This window comes from Danio rerio, chromosome 14 (genome assembly GCF_049306965.1).
Source record: "Danio rerio strain Tuebingen ecotype United States chromosome 14, GRCz12tu, whole genome shotgun sequence".
In the NCBI taxonomy this organism is placed as follows: Eukaryota; Metazoa; Chordata; class Actinopteri; order Cypriniformes; family Danionidae; genus Danio; species Danio rerio.
In genome coordinates, this window is record NC_133189.1 from 26,441,361 (window position 1) to 26,468,131 (window position 26,771).

Below are 26,771 nucleotides of genomic sequence, written 5' to 3' on the forward strand. Positions count from 1 at the left end.
GAGCCACCTAGTGTATCGGAGAGCGCTGTAAAGAAATATCAAACGGAATATACACCAAATAGCTAACTGTGGTGGAAAGCGTTTCTTGTCACTGTAGAAACACCGACTGCTGTTTTTGGTTTGAAATGACTTTACTTTTTATTTATTTAAATCTAATTTACTGTCAGAGAAGATCAATCTTCAGACTGGAGAAATGTTTAGGTTACGTTGGTGATGTGTTAAGTGAAGCTGCAGAACTTTCAAGAAGTAACAACTCGTTTATGTTCAGTTTGCTAGTTGAGCTACTTTTTAACCTGTTGCTAAAAAAGCTAGTGGATTTCACTAATCTCTTAATTTGATAATCCTCAAGCATTCACTTCACAGCATGTAGGCCTACTGACAGTCATACATAGTGTAGCCTACAGTGCTTCATTCCATCTGTAGTGCTTTATACAGTACATTATGACTTCTAACTATTGACAGCTTCATTTATTTATTTAATTTTGGCCACAGAAATGGCTCTACTTTTGGCCTTTTTATGTCTTACAAGGTGAGTCCATGCACTGAGCTAGTTATACTAACTAAATGTTTTTAAAATCCTTCATGTTATGTACAGTAAGTCTAACTTCATTTCTCTCTGCTTAGCGTTACAAATGTAATAGGAAAGCAAAAGATAAATTCAGAAAATATAACAAGGATTCTAGACGGACTTCTTGAGGGCTATGACAATCGACTACGGCCAGGATCTGGAGGTAAGCATAGAAATATGCATTTTGTATTTTCATTCTGTATTTTACTTTATTTTGCTCTAAAAGCCACATAATAACCTGTTGTTAACCTTTGCAGTCTCTGTGACTGAGGTCAAAACAGACATATTTGTTACAAGTTTTGGACCAGTATCAGATGTTAATATGGTAAGAAAACGTAACACTTATATATACAACCTTCTGGCTTCTGTAAAGTATGTTTTACTAAATATCTGTTCAAGACAAGACGTTTCATTTTAGTGTCTGCATATACAAAAGTGATTTTACATTCATAGAAAGCAAATAGAATAAAAAAGTCTAGTTTATTGTTTTAATAACTTCTGTGAAAATATAATATAGGGTGAACTTATGTTACATTGTCATTTAGCGTAACAGATATGTATATGTGAAAATGAAACGCACAACTACTAATATGTAAACTTTCAGAAAAAATTATACAATGTTATAATAAAGCAGGTGCAAACCCTTGTCACTAGTTCAGTACCTTTTTATAGAACAGAATTGTAAAAAAAATTATTTTTATCATTGCAGTTTGTACCTTTAAGGACATGATTTGTACCATGGAAAACCAAAATTTACCTTTAATTTTTAAAATCTGCAGATACAGTATTGTACCTTCATCAAAGGTACAAATATGATCCATGAAGGTACCACTACAGTGACAAGACACTTTGTACCTTAACAGTGTCAAATGTTATCCTTCAAGAACTATTTAAAAGCATTTTGCTTTATTCAAAATGCGTCAATTTATTTTCAGTAAATATAAAACATCAAATACATTTTTAAACAATGTTTTTTTAAAGTTTCTTTTTGTGTAAATGCTCCTTTTCCATTTACAATAAACAATAAAAAATACTTAAACATAAATCAAAATATCTATTTTTTGCTAAACATCTTACAACACTTTTCACAAACATGTTACAGGAATACATTCTCCCATGTACAATATAAAACATTTCTCCAATTTTCACACAATACCTTTGTGATCACTTAAAAGTTCATTTAATTTACTTATTTTTAAAATAGAAATAAAATGATGCAAAAGTATTGTAATGAGATATGCCCAATGTTTGATTAGTTTTACAATAGTAAAATGTCTGCATGAACACTTTGCATATGCAGGACTTTTGCCAGCTCACATACTTATAGTGGAAAGTGAACGCTAAAAGGTGCGGATAATGAAACTGTATTTATCAGAAATTGTTTACCAAATGTTTAGGTTACAATACCTATAGTTTTGTTTTACCAGTTGTTTTGTTTTAAAGAACTTAATTAATTAATGTTTATGAGTTTCTTTAAGCATATGCTTTTAAATGATGCTTCATGTTTTAATATGGACATTTTTCATAAAATCACTTTGCCTTTCCAGCAATATTTGTTTTTATAGATATTGCAATAAAGAAGGAGTTGTCCAACACTTATGTATCTTTTGATGAGAACAACTGTGTACCTTCATTTCAATTGTACCATAAACGGTACAGAATAGTTTAATAAGAGGTCTTTTCTGTACTATAAAGTACTTTTACAAAGGTACAAAACTGTTCCTTTAGGAACATTGCTTGTACCACTGTGTACCTTTTTTCTGAGAGTGTACTTATTAAAATATATAAAATTATAGCTTTATTTATCCCTTATTCGGGGTCACCACAGCAGAATGAACTGCCAAAAGCATAATTTATCACAGTATGTTTTGTTACATTTTAAATGATTAAAAATGTAAAAAAAAATTTTAAAAAGCCTCTTTTTTTTCAAGTAAAAACTTGTATTTTAATACACCAAATGATTTTTAAATGAAGCCATCCAACATGGTTTATGTAATATAAACAATTGCGATAACATTTTAGTGGGTGTCCTCTGAAATTATGTCTGAGAAAAAAAGTGTATTATTTTTGCCTAAAAAAAACATTTATTGTTTTGATGCTTTTAATTTCCATTTGTAGGAGACCCTCATACTAAAATGAGGACACTAATATTAGTATTCCAAGTCTTTTTCACAATATGCTTAAAAGAGATCCTGAATTATGAGTTCATATCATTTGCAACTGTGAAAAGGTCATGATTCACATCGGTTCTCTCTCTCTCAGGAGTTCACCATGGATATGTTTTTCCGCCAAATGTGGGTTGATGAGAGGTTAGCCTTTCAGGGGCCCATTGAAATCTTGCCTTTGAATAACCGTATGGTGGACAAAATCTGGACACCTGACACATTTTTCCGCAACGCACGGAAGTCACTGGCACACAACATGACGTCCCCAAACAAGCTGTTCCGAATCATGCAAAATGGCACAGTCTTTTATACCATGAGGTAAAACAATCAGATTAGGAGAGTTTTAGAGAACTCTTGGTTTTAGTTTACCTTTGAGCAATATAAATTTTATTAACATCAGTTAACATAAATTAACAATGAAAAATAAAGCGTTCTAAAGCATTTTACATTATTAAAATGAGTTATATTGTTTGTTACTAAATCTGCTAATATTATTTATGGGGCTAACGTTAACCTATAATGAACTGTTATATTTTTTATTAACAGTAACATGTAAAAACAGTGATACTAAATTTAGCATATAAATTTTGTTACTTGTATAGGCAGTTGTTCAGAGTAATATAGATACTGATGGTTTGGTGATATTTGCCTTTTACACCTTCTTTTAAAACGATTAATTCCACTATTTGGAAATTAATTAATTAATTTATTATCTTCAGTTCAACAAGTTTCGGAGTAACTTGTTGCAGTAATAAACAAATAACACATCACAATTATCATTCTTAACTCATTAATTGAATTCTGATGATAAAATTTCAAACATTTTAAATGTTATTAATCCTTGTTGGCATCGACTGAGTCTGCATTTTATCTCTGAAAAAAAAAAAAAATCCCAGAAAAATGTATGTTAATTAATATATGTTAAATGTCATTGTTTATGAATTATAATCAGACTAATTGTGTTTAGAAGTTCTACTTTATAAACTCTTAGCAGTGCAGAATAGCAGTTTTGTCATCATTGTCATCCATTTCAAATGAATTGTACAAAAGTGTCTTTTTGCCAATTTTAGTTTTCTTCTGACTTTTGACACAATATAACTGCAGAAAATTGTATCATGCTATATGCCAATTAATGACCAGTACGTTGGTGTATATTATGTGACCCTGGACCACAAAATAGCCAAAAAGATATTGGATGGGTCAAAATGATTTATTTTTTCATTAGAATAAAAGTAAAAAAAAATGTCCCATGAAGAAATTTCATACATTTCCTATTATAAATATATCAAAATTCAGTCTTTGATTAGTAATGTTCATTGCTAAAGCTTAATTTGGACAGCTTTAAATGTGATTTGCTCAATATAACATTTTTGAAAGCCACAAATTTTATGTATTCCTGTAACTGTATCTTGGCCAGATATTATCTTATCCTAACAAACCATATATTAATGGAAAGCCTAATCATTCAGAGTTCAAATGATGTATAAATCTATACTATGACTATTTTGATACTGGTTTTGTGGTCCAGAGACACACCAATATTGATTCTTGGTAGTTAATTGCATTAACCAATGTTAACTAATGGCACATTAATGCAAATTTCTATCAATGGTTTTCATATTGCACACATAATTTCAAGTTAATTCAGGTCATTGAATACATTTTCTCAATATTTTAGGTTGACTGTAAGTGCAGTATGTCCAATGGTGCTGAGGGACTTTCCTATGGATGGACACACATGTCCTCTCTACTTTGGAAGCTGTAAGATCTATCTTTCTGTCCATCCATCCATCCATCCATCCATCCATCAATTCCTCAACTGCTTTCTCTTCTGCCTGCAGATGCTTACACGAATCGTGAAATTGTCTACACATGGAGAAAAGGACTAGAGGCATCTGTAGATTTTCCTCCAGAATCATCAAGTCTTCTTCAGTATGATCTCCTGGGCCAGACCTTGTTCACCGAAACATATAAGTTCAGCACAGGTATGTTCACTTCTCCGTTTTCTCTAAATATTACAAACGTCGTATATGTGTCAAACATCATGTACTCCGGCTGAATGACCTTTCTAATTGTGTGTGTTAAGAGCAGATCCAGCAGCTTTCTCTCTAAGATGCTTATCTGATCAGGCCTATTTCACAGTGTCCGTCTTTAAAAATATCCGTGTTGTAATAAGCCCAAGCAGGCACTGATCGTGTGCCTAAGATGACCAGGGGCTTAGTAATGAGAAATTTACAGGCAGGCAAGAAGCTCAGACCACCTGCTTGGTTACTCATCAGATACTCAATTTAGGCCCAGATCCAAAATAAAGATATGTGTTCCCAAAACGTACCTCTCCCCTTGCCTTTTCTTGTAATTAAGAGTCAAGGAAGCATGTTTAGCCAAATGTCCTTGATCAAAGCATCGTATGGATGTTCGTAGCTGCTGAATGTAGATGATTTGTCTTCATCAGTGTCCTCTTTTAATCTCTTGGCACCGTGTAGGACTGTATTCTGTCCAGGTCGTCCATTTCTATCTTCAGAGGAAGCTTGGATATCATCTTATCCAAACGTATATCCCTTTGATTATGGTGGTGGTTCTGTCACAAGTCTCATTCTGGATCAACAAGGAATCTGTTCCGGCTCGAACGGTAGCTGGTGTGTGCTTTTCTTTTAAGTTAAAATTATTTGAATTCTTTGAGAGTTAAATGGTCTCTTGTGATCACAAAAGCTGCATTTATTTGATTAAAAATTTTAGTTTTGTCAATTATTGTTGTAATTTAATTGTAATTTGTCATTCATTTAGGATTTTAACTCAAACGTAATTTATTTCAGCAGCTTTTAATATAGTCTTTAATGTTAGGATACGTCAGATATCATCCTGATGTGATGTTTTAGTGCTGTTCCTTAATGCTTGACTTGGCATGTTATTTCCAGTATGATGAATGAACTGGAAGTGATATCAGATAAACATTTTCTCTTTCATGACCCATTTGATTCTGCTGCCAAATGTTGCATTTCAAATACACACACAGACACACACACAAAGGAATTCATATAAAATACCATTTTTTACTGAACCGTAACTTAACTTTAATCTCGGACTTACTGTAATGTGATCAAGTCATGTCTTAATGTAATTTGAAAATAATGAAGCGCTAATGTAGTGCTGGCGACGCAGTGGCATAGTTGCTTTCGCCTCACAGCCAGAAGGTCCCTTTGCCCTCTCTCTGCTCCCAATACTTTCCTGTCTGTAACCTCCACTATCCTATCTGAAATAAAGGTGAAAAGCCCCTAAAAAACAAATAATAATAATAATATATTTGTTATAAACATTTATAACATTTACTGTTGTTTTCTTGTTGAAGACTAAAATTGTTAAAAATTGTGTCTAAATGTTTTATATATATTAACTGTAATTTTATTAGTTTTTAATTACTCGTTTGTTTATTTGTCTTCCGTTTAATAAATCTTAGCAGGTTACTTTAGTCATTTTTCCACAGCAACATTTTCTTTAAAGTTTTTGATCTAATATAGATCATTTCAGCTTTATATCATTTAGTGAAAATATTATTATTTTTGAATACTTTGATTTATTATTGCATTAACAATTATATCTCTTTACACTTTTCAGTAAGCAGTATGCTCTTATATTATGAACAAAGGCTTTATTTGCAGGCTTTCAACACTCACGGGAATGTGACCTGATTTGTGCCTGAAGGACCTTGACCATATTGACCCTGTAAGGCTGACTGGCCTGTCAGGCATAAAGCAGGGCATCTTTCTGACATCTCCGCTTTGTACAGGCAAATTCATTGACTGTTTAAAATACTACTATTTCCAGACTACAGTCTGTTGTGCAGTCTGCACAGTATGTACATTTTCTGTATAGGAAAAAATACTTCTGAAAACATAAATGGCATAAATACACATAGTTGGGTCTAAAGAGTATTGTAATTTCCTAGACCAACCTGTTAAATTCAATACGTTAAGACATTTCCGTATGAAATTGTATTGTAAAAGCGTAAATGTTAACCATTAACTATTTACTTTTCCAATTTGCCAGATTAAGCAACACAACAATGAGTTAACAATGCAAATGATAATGATTTGATGAAAACATCAGTCTGCTGGCTTTCAGCGATAATTAAGGAAGTCAGTTCCCTTTAGGAAGCCATTAAGTACAGTCGTGTACCTTTAACATTTTGTCCAATTTTCAAAATATGATTTGCTCAAATCAAAATTTGTAATGTTGTGGTTGCCAGATTTGTATCTGGTTGAACAATGGCTTCCCTTGGGAAAAGGTAAATAGAAAAAATGCAGCAGAACAAGTCATATCTGCACTGTAAAACATATCTTGGTTGCTTAAAATTTTTAAGTTAAATCAAGTCCTTTGAACTTATATTATGTTAAACTGACTTTAAAAAAAGCTTGCATAACTTATAAAATTAGGTTAGAACATGATTAACTTAATTTAATAAGTTACTATGAACTAGAAACAAATGCTGTCATAAATAACTGATCCTATAATTTATTTCAGTGTACTAGTCTTGGCTTTTGATGTGTTTGTGTCATGTTCTCAACATTTCTGTCTTTTTTTCATGTTCATGTGCTGACCTAATCCTTTCTGACCTTCAGGAATCACCACTGTGCTCACCATGACCACTCTAAGCATCAGCGCCCGCTCTTCCCTGCCCAAAGTCTCCTACGCCACCGCCATGGACTGGTTCATCGCTGTCTGCTTTGCCTTCGTGGCTTCGGCTCTAGTTGAGTTTGCTGCTGTCAACTACTATGCCACACTTGAGGCCAACAGGGAGAATCACAAGCTCCCCAGAGGCTCCATTGTGGAGTCTCAAGCCCAGGGCAGCGACGATGAGCCCGAGTCGGTAACTATAACCTGTCAAGCCGAGCATAGTTAACATTATACTCTGGTTAAATGGTACAGCTGACGGATCTCCTGGTTATGCGATATGCACAACACGAGCAGCGCTCTTCACAAACCAGTGAACCGTGTCGCTGTTATTGTGATGCTAAATGAGTGTCGCTGCAGCTGCATACATGCACCTCCCACAGGGATGGTTAAATACCTCTAAAGACATATTTAGCACGCATAACTAATCATAGCACATGGCTTAACCTTTAAAGGGGACATATCAGGAAATTATGACTTTTTCCATGTAAGTGCTTTTGTTGTGTCCCTGGTGCATCTACCAACATAGAAAATGAAATGTGAAAAACGTACAGCCCAGTAACTTTGTTTTTGTAAACCTAAAAGTATAAAAAGTGGCGTTCTGATTTTAATTTCCTTGTGACTTAGAAATGGGATAATATTATATATTGCTGCCACTTAATCTGCATGTTTAAACCAAGCAGCAACATCCCTCTCTCAACATCCTCGTGAAGCTAATACTGAAGTAAAGGAAACTCATCGAAATTCTGCTAGGCCTGGATCCAAAACAGAGCACATTTCTATTGACTCCACTATTAAAACGACCAACTTTACAGCAAAAAAAAAATATGTTTACAGCCTAATACAAAGAGCGATTTGGGTTCATATGACTAATATTACCCTTCATGACAACTGTGAGGGGTTGATTAAAAAAAAAAAACGTATTAGTTTCATTTATATTTAGTTAGATTAGGTCTGCATAATTTAGGGCAGGGGTCTCAAACTCGCGGCCCGCGGGCCATTTGCGGCCCTCAGTGCAATATTTTGTGGCCCGCGCCGACCGCTGTACACTGACGGAATTCTATCCATACACATTCCCCACCCGCCGTGTAAACAAAGGGGCGGGGATGCCGGTGACGTCACCACGTACCCCGCCCCTTTGTTAGACGCTGTGACGGGCGGGAAGTGTTAAGAGGGAACTCGTGCCGGCCAGAACCTAGGTAAGCTGTTCCCGCCCCTGCCTGCCACTTAGCTACCTAGCTACAGCCTGCATCTTTATTATAGGTAGATACAGACTGGTACAGACTGATGTGACTGGAGTGGGGTGGGGGTGTTTTATTTATACATATATACGCCTTTTTTTTAGGTGAGGGAATGGAAGTTTTAAGTGAGTTCCCCCACTTTTTTCCCTAGGACTTGGCCTTTTTGGGAGCACATATTTGTGTGAGAAGTTATTCTCCACCTTGAACTTCAATAAGTCAAAGTACAGGTCTAGACTTAATGATGATCATCTTCAAGCCATACTGAGGGTCTCAACTGCTTCCGCTCTAAAGCCAAATGTGGTTCAGATTTGTGAGAAGAAGCGCTGTCAAGTCTCTGGCAGTAAGGAGTAGGCAAAAGATGCCATGTTCAGAAGAACTGTTCATAATCTTCACTCAATGTTCTATTAATGTTCAGGACACTTCATGTTCAGAAGAATTAATTAAAACTGTTAATAATGACATTTGAGGACTTTTTTTGTGAAATCCCTTATGCGGCCCAGCCTCACCCAGACTTTGCCTCCTGCGGCCCCCAGGTAAATTGAGTTTGAGATGGCCACTTTAGTGACAGCTAGGTCTCATGTCACCTCAGCTGATTCCGGCCAATTAGCTGCTGAACTCTGCATATACATCATATTTTGTTTAATGTGGCTTTACACAGTCAATTGCCTTTTGGAATTATTTCCAACAATTATCAGATAATTTGAGATGCTGTGTGCACTTAATTGTGCTAAGTCACGTGGATATTTATTTCAGAAAATGTGTTTCTGTTTCGCATTAACAAATTGAAGCAAGTCAAAAATCACCTAAAGTGAGAGTAAAACAAAACATTGTTTCTAAATTTTGCAATTCTATTACTGGTTTCTCAAGCAATACTTCAAAATGTGCAGTAGCACATAAAGATGAAAACCCAGCTATTGTCCGATTAAGTTTTGGACATGTAAAGTTTTATTCTGCTACTTATCATTTCTGTTATTTTAGCTGCATGAAATTTGCATTTTTGTTGTTTCTGTCAGAATAGCAGTTAAAGGCTCTGCCCTTTTATGGAAAGCAGCTGCTCATTTGCATTTAATGGGATACATACAAAATAACAGTGTGTTTTGCTCACACATAAATGGAGGCAAATTTGGCAAGCCAAAATAAATAATCTGTAGTGTATTTTGAGCTGAAACTTCACAGACACTTTCCAGAGAATTTTACATCATATGAAAAGGGGCATAACGTGTGCCCTTCAATGAGTCTGCCGCTGTATTAAGAAGTGACTTTGCTCAGGTGTTCGGTTCTCTACTCCCTCAGCTGTGTGTGAATAGTAGTTCTTATCTGTTGTGCTGAGTTAGATATGGTAATTCTACAGACGCATGGTGTCCGCCGGGACTGCTCTCACGCGGGGAGCTCACGGTTGGTGTTTTAAAAATAGCCCTCCGTATTAAAACTGCGAGCCATGACTCTTGTAATCTCTCACCTGTGCTGTAGATTCACTTGCTCCAATTCTCTCTCTGGTTTAGAGACTGGATGGGAAAAAATATAGTACCACATTAAGAGTGTAGTACGTATTTTTACAAAGAAAAATAAGATGAATTATAGCATATAAAAAAGGATACAATGTTATTTCTTGCATGCTTTACAATGTCCAGTGAGTGGTGCTGAAAGTATGTTTAGTTAAAGGGCTGGGACACACCAAGCTGATGCCAGTGAAAAACAAAACCCAACTTTGTTTTCACCTCACGTTGGATTGTGTCTAAACCAAAAAGCTGCACATAAACACACAACATTTGCACTCTGACTCATTGCTAAATAACAATATTAAAGAACTTTCTTCAGTTGACAGACCACACAAATTCTACATGCTGAATTGTAACAACAAGTTCTGGAGGTAATCCGACAACAATCAAAGTATGGAACACTCTAGGCCAGAGGTGCCAAATCCTGTTCCTGGAAATTTCAGCTGCAACCCTGATCAAACACAACTTAACCAACTAAATCAGATCTGAAGGCGTACTTGGTAATTATAGACAGGTTTGTTTGATCAAGGTTGCAGGAATTTAAATCTTCAGGAACAGGATTGGGCACCCCTGCACTAAACCAACTAGCCTGACCGACGGACCAATGAAGTCTAACAGCCGACCATCAGCTTGACATGACAATATCAACAATTTGCCCTGATGCATGCATAACCCCAGCTTATAGGCAACATTCATGTAACTTGTAACTAACGTAACTTGTTTTCTCGTAACTAACGTTCAATAAAGGTTCTCTCAAAGTTGTTAAAAACGTTCTATCATAATGTTTGTAGGTTATTTCCATAATGTTATTTTCTACAAAAATAATAATAATAACACTAATAATAATACATTTTATTTATAGTGCGCTTTTCTCAGACCCGAAGCAGTACAAGGCATACATGGCAAACAGTGACAAAGCAGAACAATAATAAAAAACAGTAAAAACTCCACAATAAGACAACAAAAATATAAACAATAAAACTGAATAATTAAACTGACTGAAATAATCAATCTAAATTAATAGCGACAGTAAAAAGGTGAGTCTTGAGAAGTTTTTCAAAACAGTCCAGAGAAGCGGCATTCCTGATGCTGATGGGATGACCATTCCATAGCTTAGGCGCATTGTGCGAAAAAGCTTTAGCACCCATGGTCTTAAGTTTTCAGCGTGGCTGATACAGCTTAAGTCCAGACGTAGAACAAGGGCTGCGGGTGGGAGTTAACAGGTCACAAATGTAGTCTGGTGTTAGCCTATAAACTGCTTTATATGTTAAAATCAAGGTCTTAAAATCAGTACGTGACTTAACAGGAAGCCAGTGAATTTCTAATTAATAAACGTTCTAAAAATGTTAGCAAAAAACGTTATCATTGTGTTGTTGGGGAAAGGTTTTAAAAACGTTAGCGGTAAAAACGTAATCATTAAGTGATGAATAGAACATTCTAAAAACATTTTAATAACGCTCTTATGACCAAACGATGTAAATACAGCGTCTAAAAAACTGGGCGTTTTGAACATTTTAATATTGTTCAAATAAAATGTTTTTTTATAACTTGATGAACAGATTACAAGAATGTTTTTATAGCGTAAATTGTTAGTTTAATTGAGTATATAATTTATGGCATAACATTGGGTAGCACTGTTGCCTCGCTGCAAGAAGGTCGCTGGTTCGAGCCTCGGCTGGGTCAGTTGGCATTTCTGTGTGGAGTTTGCATGCTGTCCTGTCTTCACTTGGGTTTCCTCCTGGTGCTCTGGTTTCCCCCACAAGTTCAAACACATGTGCTATAGGTGAATTGGGTTAGCTAAATTGACCATAATGTATGTGTGTGAATGAGAGTGTATGGGTGTTTCCCAGTGATGGGTTGCAGCTGGAAGGGCATCCGCTGCGTAAAACATATGCTGGATAAGTTGGTGGTTCATTCCGCTGTGGTGAATCCTGATTAATAAAGGGACTAAGCCAAAAAGAACAAGTATGAATAAATGAATGAGCTATAGTGTTAAAGGGAAAAAGCAGCCATGCCGTATCTCTTTTATACACAGCTCTGAGCGCTTCTAACCACAACTGCATCCCTCTACCAGATTGTAAATATAGAAATGTACATGTTTCAATTCCCTGTTGTGCAAAAATTATACACTGCACCTTTAAAATGTATGCTGAATATTTAAACTGTATTACAAACTTTTTACTGTTTCTTATTCTCTGTTTTTGTTTTGTCGAAGCCTCAGTCTGACACCAGTGCCTATAGCCGTAAAAGAAGGGGTTACCCTGTGTCTGAAGCGCCCAGGACTCGCGTACCCATCTTTCTTCAGGGCTCAGCCTTCCCACCCAATATGATGCTGGCAGGCACCAGCGCCATAGACAAGTACTCCCGCATCCTTTTTCCTCTGGCCTTTGGGATCTTCAACCTCGTCTACTGGTACATCTATCTCAGCAAAGACACTCTGGAAAAGCTCAGGTTTGTTCTTTTATAACTGGTCACAGATGGGAAAAAATGTGTGCCTTAAATCAGTGAGGGTGTTTTTTTATTTGGTCTTAAAGGGGTCATAAACTGCTTTAATACATTTTGCATTTTTGTAAGATTACAGTATAACATTGTGAAGGATTTTACATTTACAAAATCATAATTTAGAAGCAATAGGCTATTTTCTGTCTTGTTTTGAACTACTAATCTGAATACATGGTTTGTATGGGTATGGCGAATTCAAGACAAACATTTTGTTTTGAAAGAAAAACGTAAATGTAAAATAACCTAATCTTTTATATGCGACTCATTTCAGAATTATAGGTACATTTCAAGCATTTTTCATTCATTTTCTTTAGATTTTAAAGAAATATAATAGATTGATAAAAAAATTGCCTAAATATGATAGGGAAGATTTGATTCTGTGACTAATTGTTGTTTAACTTTTTGTTAAGCTTTTTCAACTCTTACAGAGTTGACATTTTCCACCATTTTGTGATATAGCTCAAGCTGCTAACCCCAAACCAGATACCACATGACATGTGTAAAACAGAATTTTATGCATTTTTAAATAACAGTATGATTTTTAAAAAGTAAAAGAGAAATTCACTAAAATACCAAAAAACAACAACAGAGTTGACATAATTAATCAACTATTGGTGTATCATAAACATTTAATACAAATTGATGAGAAAAGAAGAATAACAGGAACATTACTTTATGAGATACCTTGATATAATTTTAGTTATTATTCAAAAGTGTTTGATTAAAGGGGTTAATAATAGATGATTAATACAAGGTTTATTATGGGGAAGCAAAATACCCGCAATTCAAAAATCTAAAATTAATTAAAAAAAAATTAGTAACACTCCTTCATAGTAGGTTAAAAATGATATACAGTAGGTTAAAAATTGATAAACTGTCTTGTTAAATTTAGTTTTTCTGAGGTCCACTTACAGCATAACATTATCAAGGTTTTAACATTAAAAAGAAAATCCTAATTTAAAAGTAATAGGATATTTTCTTTCTTGTTTTGACCTATTCATCTGAATACACTGTATATGTATATACATAGTTGAAGTCAGAATTATTAGCCCCTGCTTGATTTTTTTTCTGTTTTAAATATTTCCCAAATTATGTATAACAGAGCAAAGAAATTTTCACAGTATGTCTGATAATTTTTTTTCTTCTAGAGAAAGTTTTATTTGTCCTGTTTCAGCTAGAATAAAAGCAGTTTTTTTAATTTTTTAAAAGCCATTTTAAGGTCAAAATTATTGGCCTCTTTAAGCTATATATATTTTTTGATAGTCTACAGAACAAACCATAATTATACAATAAGTTGCCTAATTACCCTAACCCGCCTAGTTAACCTAATTAACATAGTTAAGCCTTTAAGCTGTATAGAAGCGTCTTGCAAAATATCTTGTAAAATATTAATTACTGTCATCATAGCAAAGATAAAATAAATCAGTTATATATTATGTTTATAAATGTTTTGAAAAAATCTCTCCTTTAAACAGAAATTGGGGAAAAAAATAAACGGGGGCTAATAATTCAGGGGAGCTAATAATTCTGAATACAACACACACACACACATATATATATATATATATATATATATATATATATATATATATATATATATATATATATATATATATATATATATATATATATATATTCATCAAAAACATGAACTTCCTCCTCTCCACTGCAATGACATCCCAAGGGTGGGACAATAATCATTTCCAGCAAGCACTCAAATGTTTTGGCAGCCTGAACCAAAACCAACTACAGACTGTTTTGTTTTTTTTCTATTTTGAGAAGCTGTTACATTAGAATAAAGAGGATAATCACAATTTCATTTCATACCTACTTTAATGAGCAAAACATATTTTAAAAGTTTATTAATAATGTATTTGCATAATGACGGTTACTTGTTGTTATAGATTTGATTACTCAACAGATTAATTTCGCCATTAATAGATTTACCATAGAAATGCATAATTTTGAGCCCAAGGACGTGATCAGCTTTGAGAAGAAGCCCGGGTTGTCATCTAGTAATTATACTAATTACAACAAGACACGAGAGCAGGCATAAATTAATAACAAACGGAACTTTTGCTGCAGATATTTTTTGATAATAAGACTTTAAGTTTTCTATTTTTTTGTTTTTTATTATACAACAGGCATTTTGGTCTTAAAAAATAGGTCATAATGCAAAATAATATAGGCTTTTATTGCCATTTCTTTGGCATTTTTGTTTCCTGAATTGGAAACGGTGTGGTTTTCATGTTTATTTCTGCTCTGTATAGCTTATCTTCTCATCCCAGCTCTACATCGAACGCTGGATATGTGTTATTCTGGAAGCTATGATGGCACACACATTCCACCGGATGTTTTATCGAGCCTGTAAATACATGAATAATTTCTGAAGCTAAAACAGCCGCAGGACTTGAGCAGGTGAAAACAGGAGAGAAGATGTTCCTTCTGGGTGACTCTGTTACTGTGCTTGTTGAGGTCAGAAACCCATCCAAGATTTATCACTTATGGCCAACACTTATCCTGTGCTATTTTCTTCTCTCTCTCTCCTCTGAATGCTCCGATTTGTTCAAAGGCATCATGAAGCAAACATCACATTTAATCCCAAATTTCTCCCAGTGCCAAAGGCGTGAGATTTACCGAATCAAGAAAATCAACACAGCCTCTCAGAATAGAGTCACTTATCAAACTCAAAAGCCAAAGTTTCATTATTTGTTTTCCTGAGGGGAGCTAAAGGCAGTCATTTGAGGCCTTTCTGCAACATAGCGCTCGAAATATAAGATGCAATAATGTATGACTTCAAATGGCATCCTGCTCTGCGCATTTCACACAGCAAAAAAAAAAAGATCATATTCATCAAACATTAATCATTGACGTCAGAATACAGGCGATGAAAGAGCGCGTGAGGCTGTGAACACTTGTACGCCACACTTTCATCTCTGCTGATCTCATATTTGTCTTTCGATGTGTGTGTGTGTGTGTGTTTTTTTTTTTTGCTATCTCCACAGGGATATCGAGTGAGTTTCTCCTGAGCAGCACAAGGCATATTCAGCAGTAAGACTTACAGGAAGTGCTTTACTCTGGACCTCTCTTTCTCTGTCTCTCACTTTCGTCATCTTTCGTCAACTTCACCCTTGATCGAGCACAAGCCCGCCTGACACTGTTTGACAAGCATTTGATCCCGTTCCTTTCCTATTTTATCACCTATATACTTTCCACTCCATTTGCCTTTATATTCACAGATGTAGCCGAGGGCCACGTCGTTATACTAACCCTGCTACATTACAAACCTTCCTCTGGTTCTGCTCTAGTTCTGTTCGTGTATGTGTGTGTATGTGTAACACACTAAGGAGTTGATGACATAATCTGCAGCTCTAACTGGTGATGCAACATTAAACCAATGCTTTCAGTGGCCTGCCCTCTACAGAGACACGGCTCGCACTGCACTAGATCAAAAGCAGCGGGTTTATACTGACAGCTTCAACGATTTCGCATTGAAAATAAAGGAGAAAAAGTGCATCCCCAGAACTGAACTTTTACTAACACCATTCACACACCACACGGATGTATTGAGAGTACGGTGCTTCTGTTGGTGCGGTCACGCTGAAATAGAGGGATAAAGTAAAGCTCGGTGTGGGGGGTGCGTGTTTAATATGTATTCTCTGCTCGCGGTTTATTTGATGTTCTCTGATGTTTCTCCGCCGTCTCTGTTGGGAGAACATGCACATGCACAGGATGTACTCGTCAATTCAAACAAATCGTAAGACTATTATGTTCAACATCATAAATGGCTTTGAAAACCCATTTTGAAGAGACAATGTTGCACTGAAGAGTAAACATGCAGGTGCTAATGTAAACCTCAGGAAATAAATACATTAATTTGCTGACTTGTACTTCCGTTATGTGCTTGCATATAATGTACTTGCCTATATAGGATATTTTTCTTTATATATGGTTAACTGTTTGATGAAGTCCACTAAACATCGAAAGATGTGTGATTACTGTATTATGGTGGAGAAAAATGACACACTTTAGTACTGTATTTGTAAATAAAACTCAAATTATTGGACTGTGTTTTACAATAAAATACTGTAATTTAATTCAGTTAAATGTATTATCTGCCTTTTATTTTGTAATTATCCTTGTCTGTGACACTCATGCCATGTCCTATTTGTTTTACATTTCAATCATAGGACATATTAATGAAATATAAAACATTTTGTTTAAAACAATATAAAAAAAAATCTTTTTAAAATATTTTCCTAAATGATGTTTAACAGATCAAGGAAATTTTCACAGGATGTCTGATAATATTTCGGTAAGAATAAAAGCAGTTTTTAATTTTTTTAAACCATTTTTAACATTAAAATCATTAGCCTCTTTAAGCTATATAAATATTTTTTAATAATCTACAGAACAAACCATCAGTATACAATAACTTGCCTAATTACCCTAACCTGCCTTGTTAACCTAACTAATCCAGTTAAGCCTTTAAATGTCACTTTAAGCAGTATAGAAGTGTCTTGAAAAATATCTAATAAAATATTATTTATTGTCATCATGGCAAAGTTAAAATAAAGCAGTCATCTGTGAAAAGTAAAGCTCTGCCTTTCTTTGATTGGATGTCTTAGTCATATTGATTTTTTTAACTTTATTTTTATGAATTAAAACATTTTACAGAACAAAACATTCAGCGACATCAGTGGTCATTAAAAAAGTAACACTAGCAGTAAATAAAAACAAATTACCAAAAAAAAAACACATACATCATTTTCAATTTCAAAAGAGACTGCTAGAAATACTGTGTCCTGTTTAGAAACATAGAAACACGTACCCATCTTAGTTTTAAAATATCCAATTTCAGTTGAAGTTGGGCAGTCATACAGTATTTTTAATTCTATATATGGATTCAAGATTTTTTTAACAACTTTGCTATTGTTGGAGGCTGTGGCGTCCTCCAATTTATTGTTATAGTCTTTCTTGCACTTAGTAAAATGTATGTAGTATGTACCTCTGTTTTATTATATTCTGGGGTATCCCTTCAAGCAAGAAAAACAGGGGAGTAAAAGGAAGCTCTAACTGCATAATTTTCATAATCTCAATCTTTACTCCTTGCCAAAATGCAAGTATCTTCGTACATTCACGAAATTTATGTGTGATTACGTTCATTCCCGCAACCCCTCCAGCATTCCTCTGACTGTGGACGGTTAACATATTTTGATACTGGTGTTCTAAAAAAACTAATTTTTGTTTTCTAGTCAAACCCTTTCCTGTTCTGGCTATTGATCACCTTATGAGTTTTTGAACATTTTTTCCCAAATCTCATGCCCAATTTTTTTGTTACGTTTAGATTCCCATTGTGCTTTAATATTAAGGGTGTTATCTGTTGAATCCAGAAATAGTCTATTATATATGTGTGATATGTGTCTTTTATGTAGTCCTTTTTGTTTTTTTATATCAATAAAATATGTTATTGATATGATATGTTATTGAAGTTGGGACTTTTTAAAAATGTTTGAGCAATTCCAGCATTATGGATGTGACATTTGCAGTAAAAGTTTAAAACATAAATTCGCATAGAAGGTATACGTTAACATTATATTGAAACTTTTGTTTTTATTTTCCAAAACATATAAGTTTGGGTGAAAACTTAATTTTTTTCATGGCAAGGTTGACTTGATGACAACATAAATTTGTCTTTAAGATCAGAAAATGATTGTGTAGTGTTTTCATTAAATAACTGATCAATTATCATAAGTCCTTTATCACACTATGTTTTAAAAGTGGAATCCCATATAAACGGTAAGAATTCAGGCACAGTTGCCAATCCTCTTAATTTTTTTAACTGTTGTCCAAACTCTCAGAGTTTGTTCAACACACCTTTTCATTTGAATCTTTTTGAGATCGTTGTATATTGAAATTTAACCAGTCTAAACATTTAATGTTAATTTTTTTGGTTATCCATGATCTGCAGGTATGCTTGCATATTCTGTGTTTTTCACAGCCACAACTTGTGACATTATGTCCTATTTTTTAGATAGTTTAGATCAGGGGTGCCCAAATTTGGTCCTGGAGGGCCGGTGTCCTGCAGATTTTAGCTTCAACCCCAATTAAACACACATGAATCAACTAATCAAGCTCTATGTAGGTATACTAGAAACTTCCAGGCGATGTGCTGAGGCAAGTTAGAGCTAAACAATGCAGGACACTGGCCCTCAAGGACCAAGTAAAATGGGCACCCCTAATTTTCTATCTATGTTTTGTTCATATTTATTTCCAACCACATTAGAGTTTATTTAAAGCCAGAGTGAGATTTCCAATTGTCTTGATCTGTTTGGTTGGTGCTTACCAAGGTCTGGATGGTAACAGTCAGTTACTCAAATGTACTGCACTAACAGATAAATAAATTTATTAGTTTCAGTTAAATGTTAATACGCTTCAGTGAATCAAAGTTATATATTTGATTCAATTACTTCAAATTTATTAATTAGCCTTTTGTTTTCAGTGTTTTGAGGGACTTTGAGTGGTTCTTAATGACATTTGTGATTTTAAATAAATGGTGGTTTGTATTTTTGCACCTATTAATGGTTGAGCATGAAAGACTACACATATGTGATGAAACCTATACAGTACAAACGTCTATTTTACAAGAAAAATGTTTTGTGAACACTTACACTTTCTGTTAGTGCTCTACATTTGCTGGTTTCAAACGCTAAATTGATATTTTTGCCGCAAACATGCATTCACAATGGTATGAACCATTATAGGGGTGGTCAAATGCTTATTTACATTTTCTATTATTTTAACTAGTAATATTATTAAAGATACAGATCAGAGAAAACTATTTCTTAACCCCCCCCCCCCCCCCCCCCCCCCATATTTCATGTTTTGATGTTCTTCAGGGGGATCAAGCATTAATTACCTCCCCAACAACCCCTGTAATTCGCACCCTGATTGAGGGGCGTGTCCAGCTTAGTGTCCAATCACATGCTACCTAAAATGATTCTGTCCCTCCCCAACACCACCTGTAAGTGTATGTTTTCGGAAGTAAACAGTTTTAGTTCGTCTTTTAAATGTAATATGTTTTCACAATAAAGATACGGCGAGGTAAACCTCAGCACGTGATTATTTAGAGACCTTTAAATTTGAAGTTATGACTACGACACCTGAAGTGTGACGGAAGCCCCTTCGTGTCACCTTCAGGAAACTGCACTAACCTGTCAAGTTCCAGATTGATGTAAAAATGCTGCATGAAGATCACCTGATGTCTTCTTTTCTTGACTTGGTTTATTCAGTCGTCCCTTTAATTTTTCCCCCGCAATGGAAACAGCTCATCCAGCATCATCAGGAGCTGCTCTTTGATCTGAAGCTGTCGTGTGCGCATGCGCAGCTCATTGCCTTCCCTGCACTGGCTTCAGTAAGTTGGATGTGCGCTGTCTTCATCATCACATCCAAAACCCCATCAAAACTGTTGCAATGGAGAGTATCGGAAAAACCCCACATATCTTCTTGTTATGTCCGCTCATCGTGGCCGTGGCGTGCGCGCAAAGGTATGGTTGCGTTTTGTACTAGCCTTTTTGTCTAACAGAAATGTCATTCTTTTTGGGATGCAAGAAGATTTTAAGAACATCTCGTGATGTTATTGCAGTATCAGAGACCCGAGCAATATGCCGGTGGTTAAAGACACCGTGGACAGACTCATGAAAGGATACGACATTCGGCTGAGGCCAGATTTCGGAGGTAATGCATGAGTACAATTCGTATAATTGTTGCATTTGGGTTGTCACGCGCACTAACATGCCCAATTACTCATGCAGACCTTGTTCATTCATTTCAGCCCCTTGTCAGACGTGCATGTCAATGCATGAGAAGGAAAAATCAACGCATGCTTATTTAACGCTGTTGTCTTTTCCCAGAGAGGGACGCTAACTTGGGGATCAATTCAATTTGCAGTGCAACTTTTGTTGCATCATGACGGCAAATGAAATGGCATGCTTTAAAATCCCATTTGATGCACGCGCACGCATACAGAGCGCATCACAGAAGATGCTCAAGCTGTTATTGATAGAAGGACACGTCTAACTGTTCATTTGTCAGTCATGCAGTTGCATTTGTGCGTTCACCTCCCGTGCTTGGAACAAATCAACAATTTCATGCGCAATGCCACGTGAATTCGGGGTGTTGCTGTTTCACATACATACATTATCTGTCCTGTTTCATTTCTGTATAATGGCATGATAATAATACCACCACCCACAGTGAAGGCAAAACTATGAACAGCCTATAAGGGATGCATGCATGCGATCCTGCGCTCCTTTTTAACCATTTCCCTTTCTTTCCATCAGGCGCTCCGGTGGCGGTAGGGATGAATATAGACATTGCCAGTATAGACATGGTATCGGAAGTAAACATGGTATGTTGCATGTAACAGTTTTATCCATTGCTGTTGTCTGTGTGTGTGTCTATCTCTCTGTGCGTGTGTGTCATCAGCCGTATGTTAAAACGCAACGGCAGAGAATACGAACGCACACTAACTTGAGGCGCACCAGCTGATGTTGCTCGCACATGATGATTAGATGTGAAGCTGCAGAAGTTCATTGGCATGCTGCGGTATCTGCTCTGCATTTCGCTGCTACATTTGAATTCAAAACACACGCGCACTGGCGCACTCGCACGCGCACCCGCACGCGCTCCGCATGTCTCACACTGTGTTTTTGAGCCCAGCAGTTTTGATCTGCCTCCGAGAAACGAGCACGTTCGTGGGAGCACCTTCACACTGTGTGACTTGTGTGTGTGTGTGTTTTTTTTTGTTGAGCAAATCTAGTTCAAGGTGAGCGTTGTCCTCTCAAGGAGAAAGACGGCACGTGTCATGGATGCTGACTGAATCGTGCGTTTCTTGGTTGGTGCAAGTAAGACATTTTGCACGACGTTCGTCCCTGAAAAGCCTCTGTTCGATGCTTTTCATTAGCTGTGTGCTCGTTTTTAGATGGTTAGGTTTTAAATTGTGATGCAAAGCAACATACTGTTGATGGGGGACAGCGGAAAAGTTTATCCCGTGAAAGCGCACCCTCTGTCGGACGCAGCGTGGAGCGCAGCGGTAATTGCAGCGGAATATGTATGGCTGTGAAATTAAAGATTTATGGCTCGTACTCATTGCAGCTTTATCATTTCAGTGGAGGGTGATGGAGTTTGTTTTCAATTCATTTCCCAGTCGCTCTTTTTAACTCAATGAAGGTGAAATGGCCTGTGCCAGGAGGCCTGCTTTATATTTCTTCATGGATCGCTGTGGAAAAACAAGCAAAAGCATGCCTCGCTTGCAGATTGAGTCCACACATATATTTTTAGCTCTGTAGGTGGTGGATGTACACAACTGGGAAAGTCTTTTTCATTGCGCTTAAAGAGATGCGATATTGTGAGATTTCAGATGTTTATCTTGGATGTGATTGAAGTTTCAGAAAAAAAAAATGATTACGACTGCCATCAAGGTCAGGATAGCACATGAATACAGAAAAAGGGATTCGTTATTCTTGTAAAAGTCATTTAAAAGCACAAATCATACAATTTAATGGGAGATTCTATATTTCCATATAACATTTTGTAGTTTTACCTGGAGTTGCTGTTATTGAGTATACATTTTGTAGCTCTCCTCATTGCCCTTTTCTCTCAGTGAGTGGAAAAGTTATTCAAATAAACAAAAACTTTTAACATTTATTTAAAACTACTAGAATTTGCACTTTCTAAAAGGAACTTTTGTAAGTGAATTAGCATTTTTATAGTAAACACCCTGCAGGCACAGGACGCCAACAGGATGTCATATTGACGTTGTACCCGTTTGATTTTGTTTGGAATTGAAAATCAGGGTTGACGTCAGAACCCAACGTAAGGTCGACGTCAAGGCCCAACCAGCCAAATGTCAATGTAATTTGACGTCATTTTTGGACGCCAACATATCGTTGTCCGTAGACGCTGGCTAGACATTGACTTTTGGTCACCTGACGTCATGACCTAAATCTAACCTAATACTACCGTCTTATGATGTTGTGTGCCTTCTGGGTCGTAATTTATCCAGAATATGTACTTTATTCATGTGTAGTTTTTTTATTATATAAATTAAATTATTTTTTCTGCTAGAATTTGCTCTTTGTGAGTGTAAATTAAAATGAGCAAAATTTAACAATTTAATAGGAATTTCTACTTATTTTTGCTTTGGCTGTTTTGTCTCTGAGCTCTTGAACTTTTTGAACATATCCAACAATTAAAATAACAGACTGTTATATATGGTTTTCATATCTTGACCTTTACCACAACTATTTCATAACTGAGTTGTGTAATTTATTTATTTTTTTAAATCCATGAGAGTTAATGAAAAGCAAATATCCAACATTTGGACAAAAACAGCTAGACGGCTCTATTTATGAGTAAATTTGCCACTTTACTACATGCTAGGCATGGGCTGGTATAAGTTTCTGATGGTATGATAACCTTGGATAAAAATATCACTGTTTCACGGTAGTGTAATTACTGCTCTAAAATATACTCTTTTAAATGTCTGGGTAAAAAAACTAAAACTTCTTTCCCTTTGAACACAAAATGTTTGGTTTAGTTTAGTTTAAACTTCATTGTTCGTTCTGCTTGGCACAGAAAGGAAATTTGTCTTTAACACTGGATTTAAGACAGCAATTGCATACATGCAGCAACACTCATCAAGACAACAACATAAGTTAAACATATAAAAACCAAATTAGCCCCATATTACTGCACTTCATTTTTGATAACCACCCCATTCCCTTCAAACAGTGATCCGATTTAAGACAATTACTGCAATTGGGGGACTTTTTATGAGCATTTCTTCGGGCTTTGGGAATTCTAAACCTGCGTCCTGATGGTAACACTTCAAAAGCTGAGTGAAGGGGATGTGTGTTATCTTTAAAAATCACAACTGCTGTTTTTTCCATAAAGGAGTCAAATAGAATCTGCAGCAAATTTTGTTTGTGACCAGTTATCTAATTTGCCTGATTGATAATTTGCGATTCATTTCTTCTTCTGTTTAAGTGTTGTGTTACCAGACCATAAACAGTATTATAGACTATTTTTTTGTGGTCATGTCAATGACCCATGAACATTTCCTGCTTGTTATTAAACAATTTTATAACTGTAACAAGAGGCAGTTAAATCATAACTTAATGTTAAAACAACTATCATAACTTATCAATATGTGGCTCTTTTCGGATTCTCAGAAGCTATAGAAATTTAAAATGTAAAACAGAAAATATGTTGGGACCATTGTTTTTGTTTACATATCTCAAAATGGTCTACATCTGAGAACACTCTCTATTAATGATCTATATGCCATGTTTAAAGTCTGTGTACTAACATCAAAACTTCTTTTAAGCGACATTTAGAATATTTTGGAATTGTAAACAATGTCAGGCTAAATAATTCAAACCAATCTTTGATTACTGTTGTTCTAAAAAACTTAAATCAAAATGTAAAAAAAAACAACAACATACACATACTTTAGGAATGGTATAGCAGAATCGTATTATCGTCCCATGCCTCTTACATGCAAATAATTTTGCTGTAGTTTTGTATTTAAATATTTTACTTACAATTTCAATAGCGTAACCACAAACCCCAATTATAAACGAAATACAAAATAAAATGACTCTTCTAAAGTTTTTGTCGACCTTGTAAGGTTGACAGTAGTTGTTTTCTGAACAGGCCTCTGGACATGGATGCCTAATACTGTGTAGTGATGTGCTTACAAATTACCTTTATAGATCTGTCAAGTTTGTTGCTTGTCACGCTTGAGCTCTGGAATCCCTAAGAGTTAGAAGAAAAGATGAAAATCTTTGTTTTCTGCAGCTCTAGCAAAATTGGATTGTCAGCGAGCTCGCAGCCGACAGGATCCTTGACTATCCTAAGGGCTGACAGGGTTGATCTCTGAGATTTGCAGTCATTAGTATCTGATATTTCCATTCAAAGCCAGCACCGCATGCATCACGCCTCATTCGCTCTTCTGCTCGCCTCGTACCAGTTTACTGTCTCATTAGTCCAGTGCGATGCCTGTGTTTTAGACAGATGTATGATCTCTCAATTAGGAGCGGTGCTGATGCCCCAGGTGTCTTTGTTAGGCGAAACTGCTGTGAGCGTTTTGTTTTAAAATCAAGCAACCCCCACTCTCTTCAACTCCACCTGCCTGCCATTTCACACGCATGTAAACAAGCACGTTCTCGGTGTGTTAAATGTGGCCAAAGAAGCCTCGACCAAAGGTCAGCTGTGTTGTTTGGCAATGCAAATCTTTAGGCCAGTCTACGCAAGTTGCGTTTTCGCTGCTTGACATTAAAATCAGGCTATTTTTGGACTGAGGCCGCAAGAAGAGGCAAACGCGGGCCGTGCTCTCTGACTGAGGCGTTTCTGATGACTCATTTGAGTTTTGAGGAAGCGTAATAGAAATGGGATAATATGACATTGGAATTCATGGCTTTTCAAAGTGCGAGGCGTGCAGAGTGATAAAGAAATTATCGTAGCCGCTTAAACATCTGTACCGGTTAGTGTAGTGGCTTCATATCAGCTATTCAATTTATCTTCATACACTATATGCTGGGTAAACACTGAATACTCAGATGCCCTTTTTCAATTATTAAATTATGCCAAATAGAAAAAATTATCCTTAATTTGTTTTTAGCCTCTTTCAGTTTCTTCTGTTGAACATAGAAGAACATTCTTTTGGAGAATGTTGGGAAACCTGTGGCCACTGACCTTTTGACTATTGACTTTTTTTTCTACAATGTCAATGGCTATAACAATTTCAAGCATTCTTCAAAATATCTTGTCAACAGAAAAAAGAAGCTCATAAAGCTTTAGAGCCACTTCAGTTAATTTTGGGGTGAGTTATCACTTTAATGACTAGATTAAAAAGTAGGTTTTATTACTAAGATATGTGTCCTTTCTGTTTGCGATTTAAACCTCTTTTAAACCAAAAAGAGGTGTTTTTGAACTTAAGTAAGCTTTAGCAAAGTTTTCAGTCCAAGGATCCAATAAAAAGGTTAAAATAAATCATTAATTTCATTATCTATTTAGAACCACCATTCAGGTGGTTTAACTTTAATTCTGATATGGTTTGACTAAAATAGGAAACAAACACAGACCGAAAACATCTAAATGAACCAGACGTATGACTTCATGTGCATTCTGTAATTGTTTTGGAGCTGCCGAAGCCTTTTTCAGTGTGTTGTGGGAAATACAGCCTGAATGATTGCCCAAAACACAGAAAAAGTAAACCCAAGTCTCACTAGTTTTGATGCACATTTATATTTTGTTAAAGATAATTATAGTCAAATCCAGAAGTCGGACAATAGGCACACATGAATCTGTTATGCACACTTTCAGATGATTGTTATAGCATCATGTTTAACATGAACACATTTCCATACATCCATAAATTCAAAGAGGTGTTTTTGAACTTGTGTGAAAATGGGTTAACGTGAATATTGTGAAATTGAAACACATTTGCTGAATAAACTCTGATGTAGCGAACATTACACCTACTGTATGTATGTGGTTAATCAGTTGTCTGCATTATGCTTGCCTTGTTTACCGTTGGTTACTAAGTTACCAATACTATAGTAATACACTCTAACAGCTGGATGAAAATGCACCTAATTCTCATTTGGGATTTTTTATTGCAAACTTTAAAAAGATTTGCTTCAGGTTATGATGTAAATCCAATTATTTGTCACTAAAACTTGAAGGTAGAACACCTCTGTGTATATTGTAAAAAAAGGGGTTTCCCAAAGTGGGAACATTTTCATAGTTAATAGAACTAATGGTGAATGTACCTCTTTTGCACCGCAGGAACTGAGTACAATTTTAATTATGAAAACTCTAGGTGCATCCCAAGTCGCATATATATGCACTATTCTACATCATTTTGTAGTATAAATAATGTAAGTTGTGCGTTCACACTGAAAACTCTAAAAAGATTGTGTACACATTGAACACCCGGATGATGCACTTATTTAATTGGTTAAATGATGTGTGGAATGTTGGACACTTCACACACTCACAACAGCTGCTGCTTTGCCCACGTAGTGGAAGGGACGGAGCTTTCGGGCATTGTAGTTGGATT

At 35.7% G+C, this 26,771-nt stretch overlaps 2 protein-coding genes across 5 annotated transcripts in view; both read left to right on the forward strand.

Annotated features, from left to right (window-relative positions):
- The first annotated feature begins 5 nt into the window (after positions 1-5).
- Positions 6-16,744, forward strand: gabra6a (gamma-aminobutyric acid type A receptor subunit alpha6a). Of its 3 annotated transcripts, none has more exons than XR_012389409.1 (10): positions 6-529; positions 625-731; positions 826-893; positions 2,831-3,051; positions 4,412-4,494; positions 4,575-4,718; positions 5,217-5,369; positions 7,350-11,356; positions 11,448-12,592; positions 15,649-16,744. XR_012389409.1 is itself a non-coding variant. In XM_005173112.5 (10 exons), exons 1-10 carry the CDS (start codon positions 495-497, stop codon positions 15,659-15,661), a joined length of 1,308 nt encoding a protein of 435 aa, XP_005173169.1. In that variant the 5' UTR covers positions 6-494; the 3' UTR covers positions 15,662-16,744.
- Positions 16,745-20,033: 3,289 nt separating this feature from the next.
- The window catches only part of gabrb2a (gamma-aminobutyric acid type A receptor subunit beta2a), a 101,912-nt gene continuing 95,174 nt past the window's right edge, over positions 20,034-26,771 (forward strand). The window contains exons 1-3 of one of the 2 annotated variants that reach the window (XM_005173103.5): positions 20,034-20,190; positions 20,289-20,380; positions 20,986-21,053. In XM_005173103.5, the coding sequence (XP_005173160.1) occupies positions 20,117-20,190; positions 20,289-20,380; positions 20,986-21,053 (234 nt within the window). In that variant the 5' untranslated portion in view covers positions 20,034-20,116. The remainder of the gene's footprint in view (positions 20,191-20,288; positions 20,381-20,985; positions 21,054-26,771) is intronic. The other variant, NM_001024387.2, reaches the window with a different exon arrangement.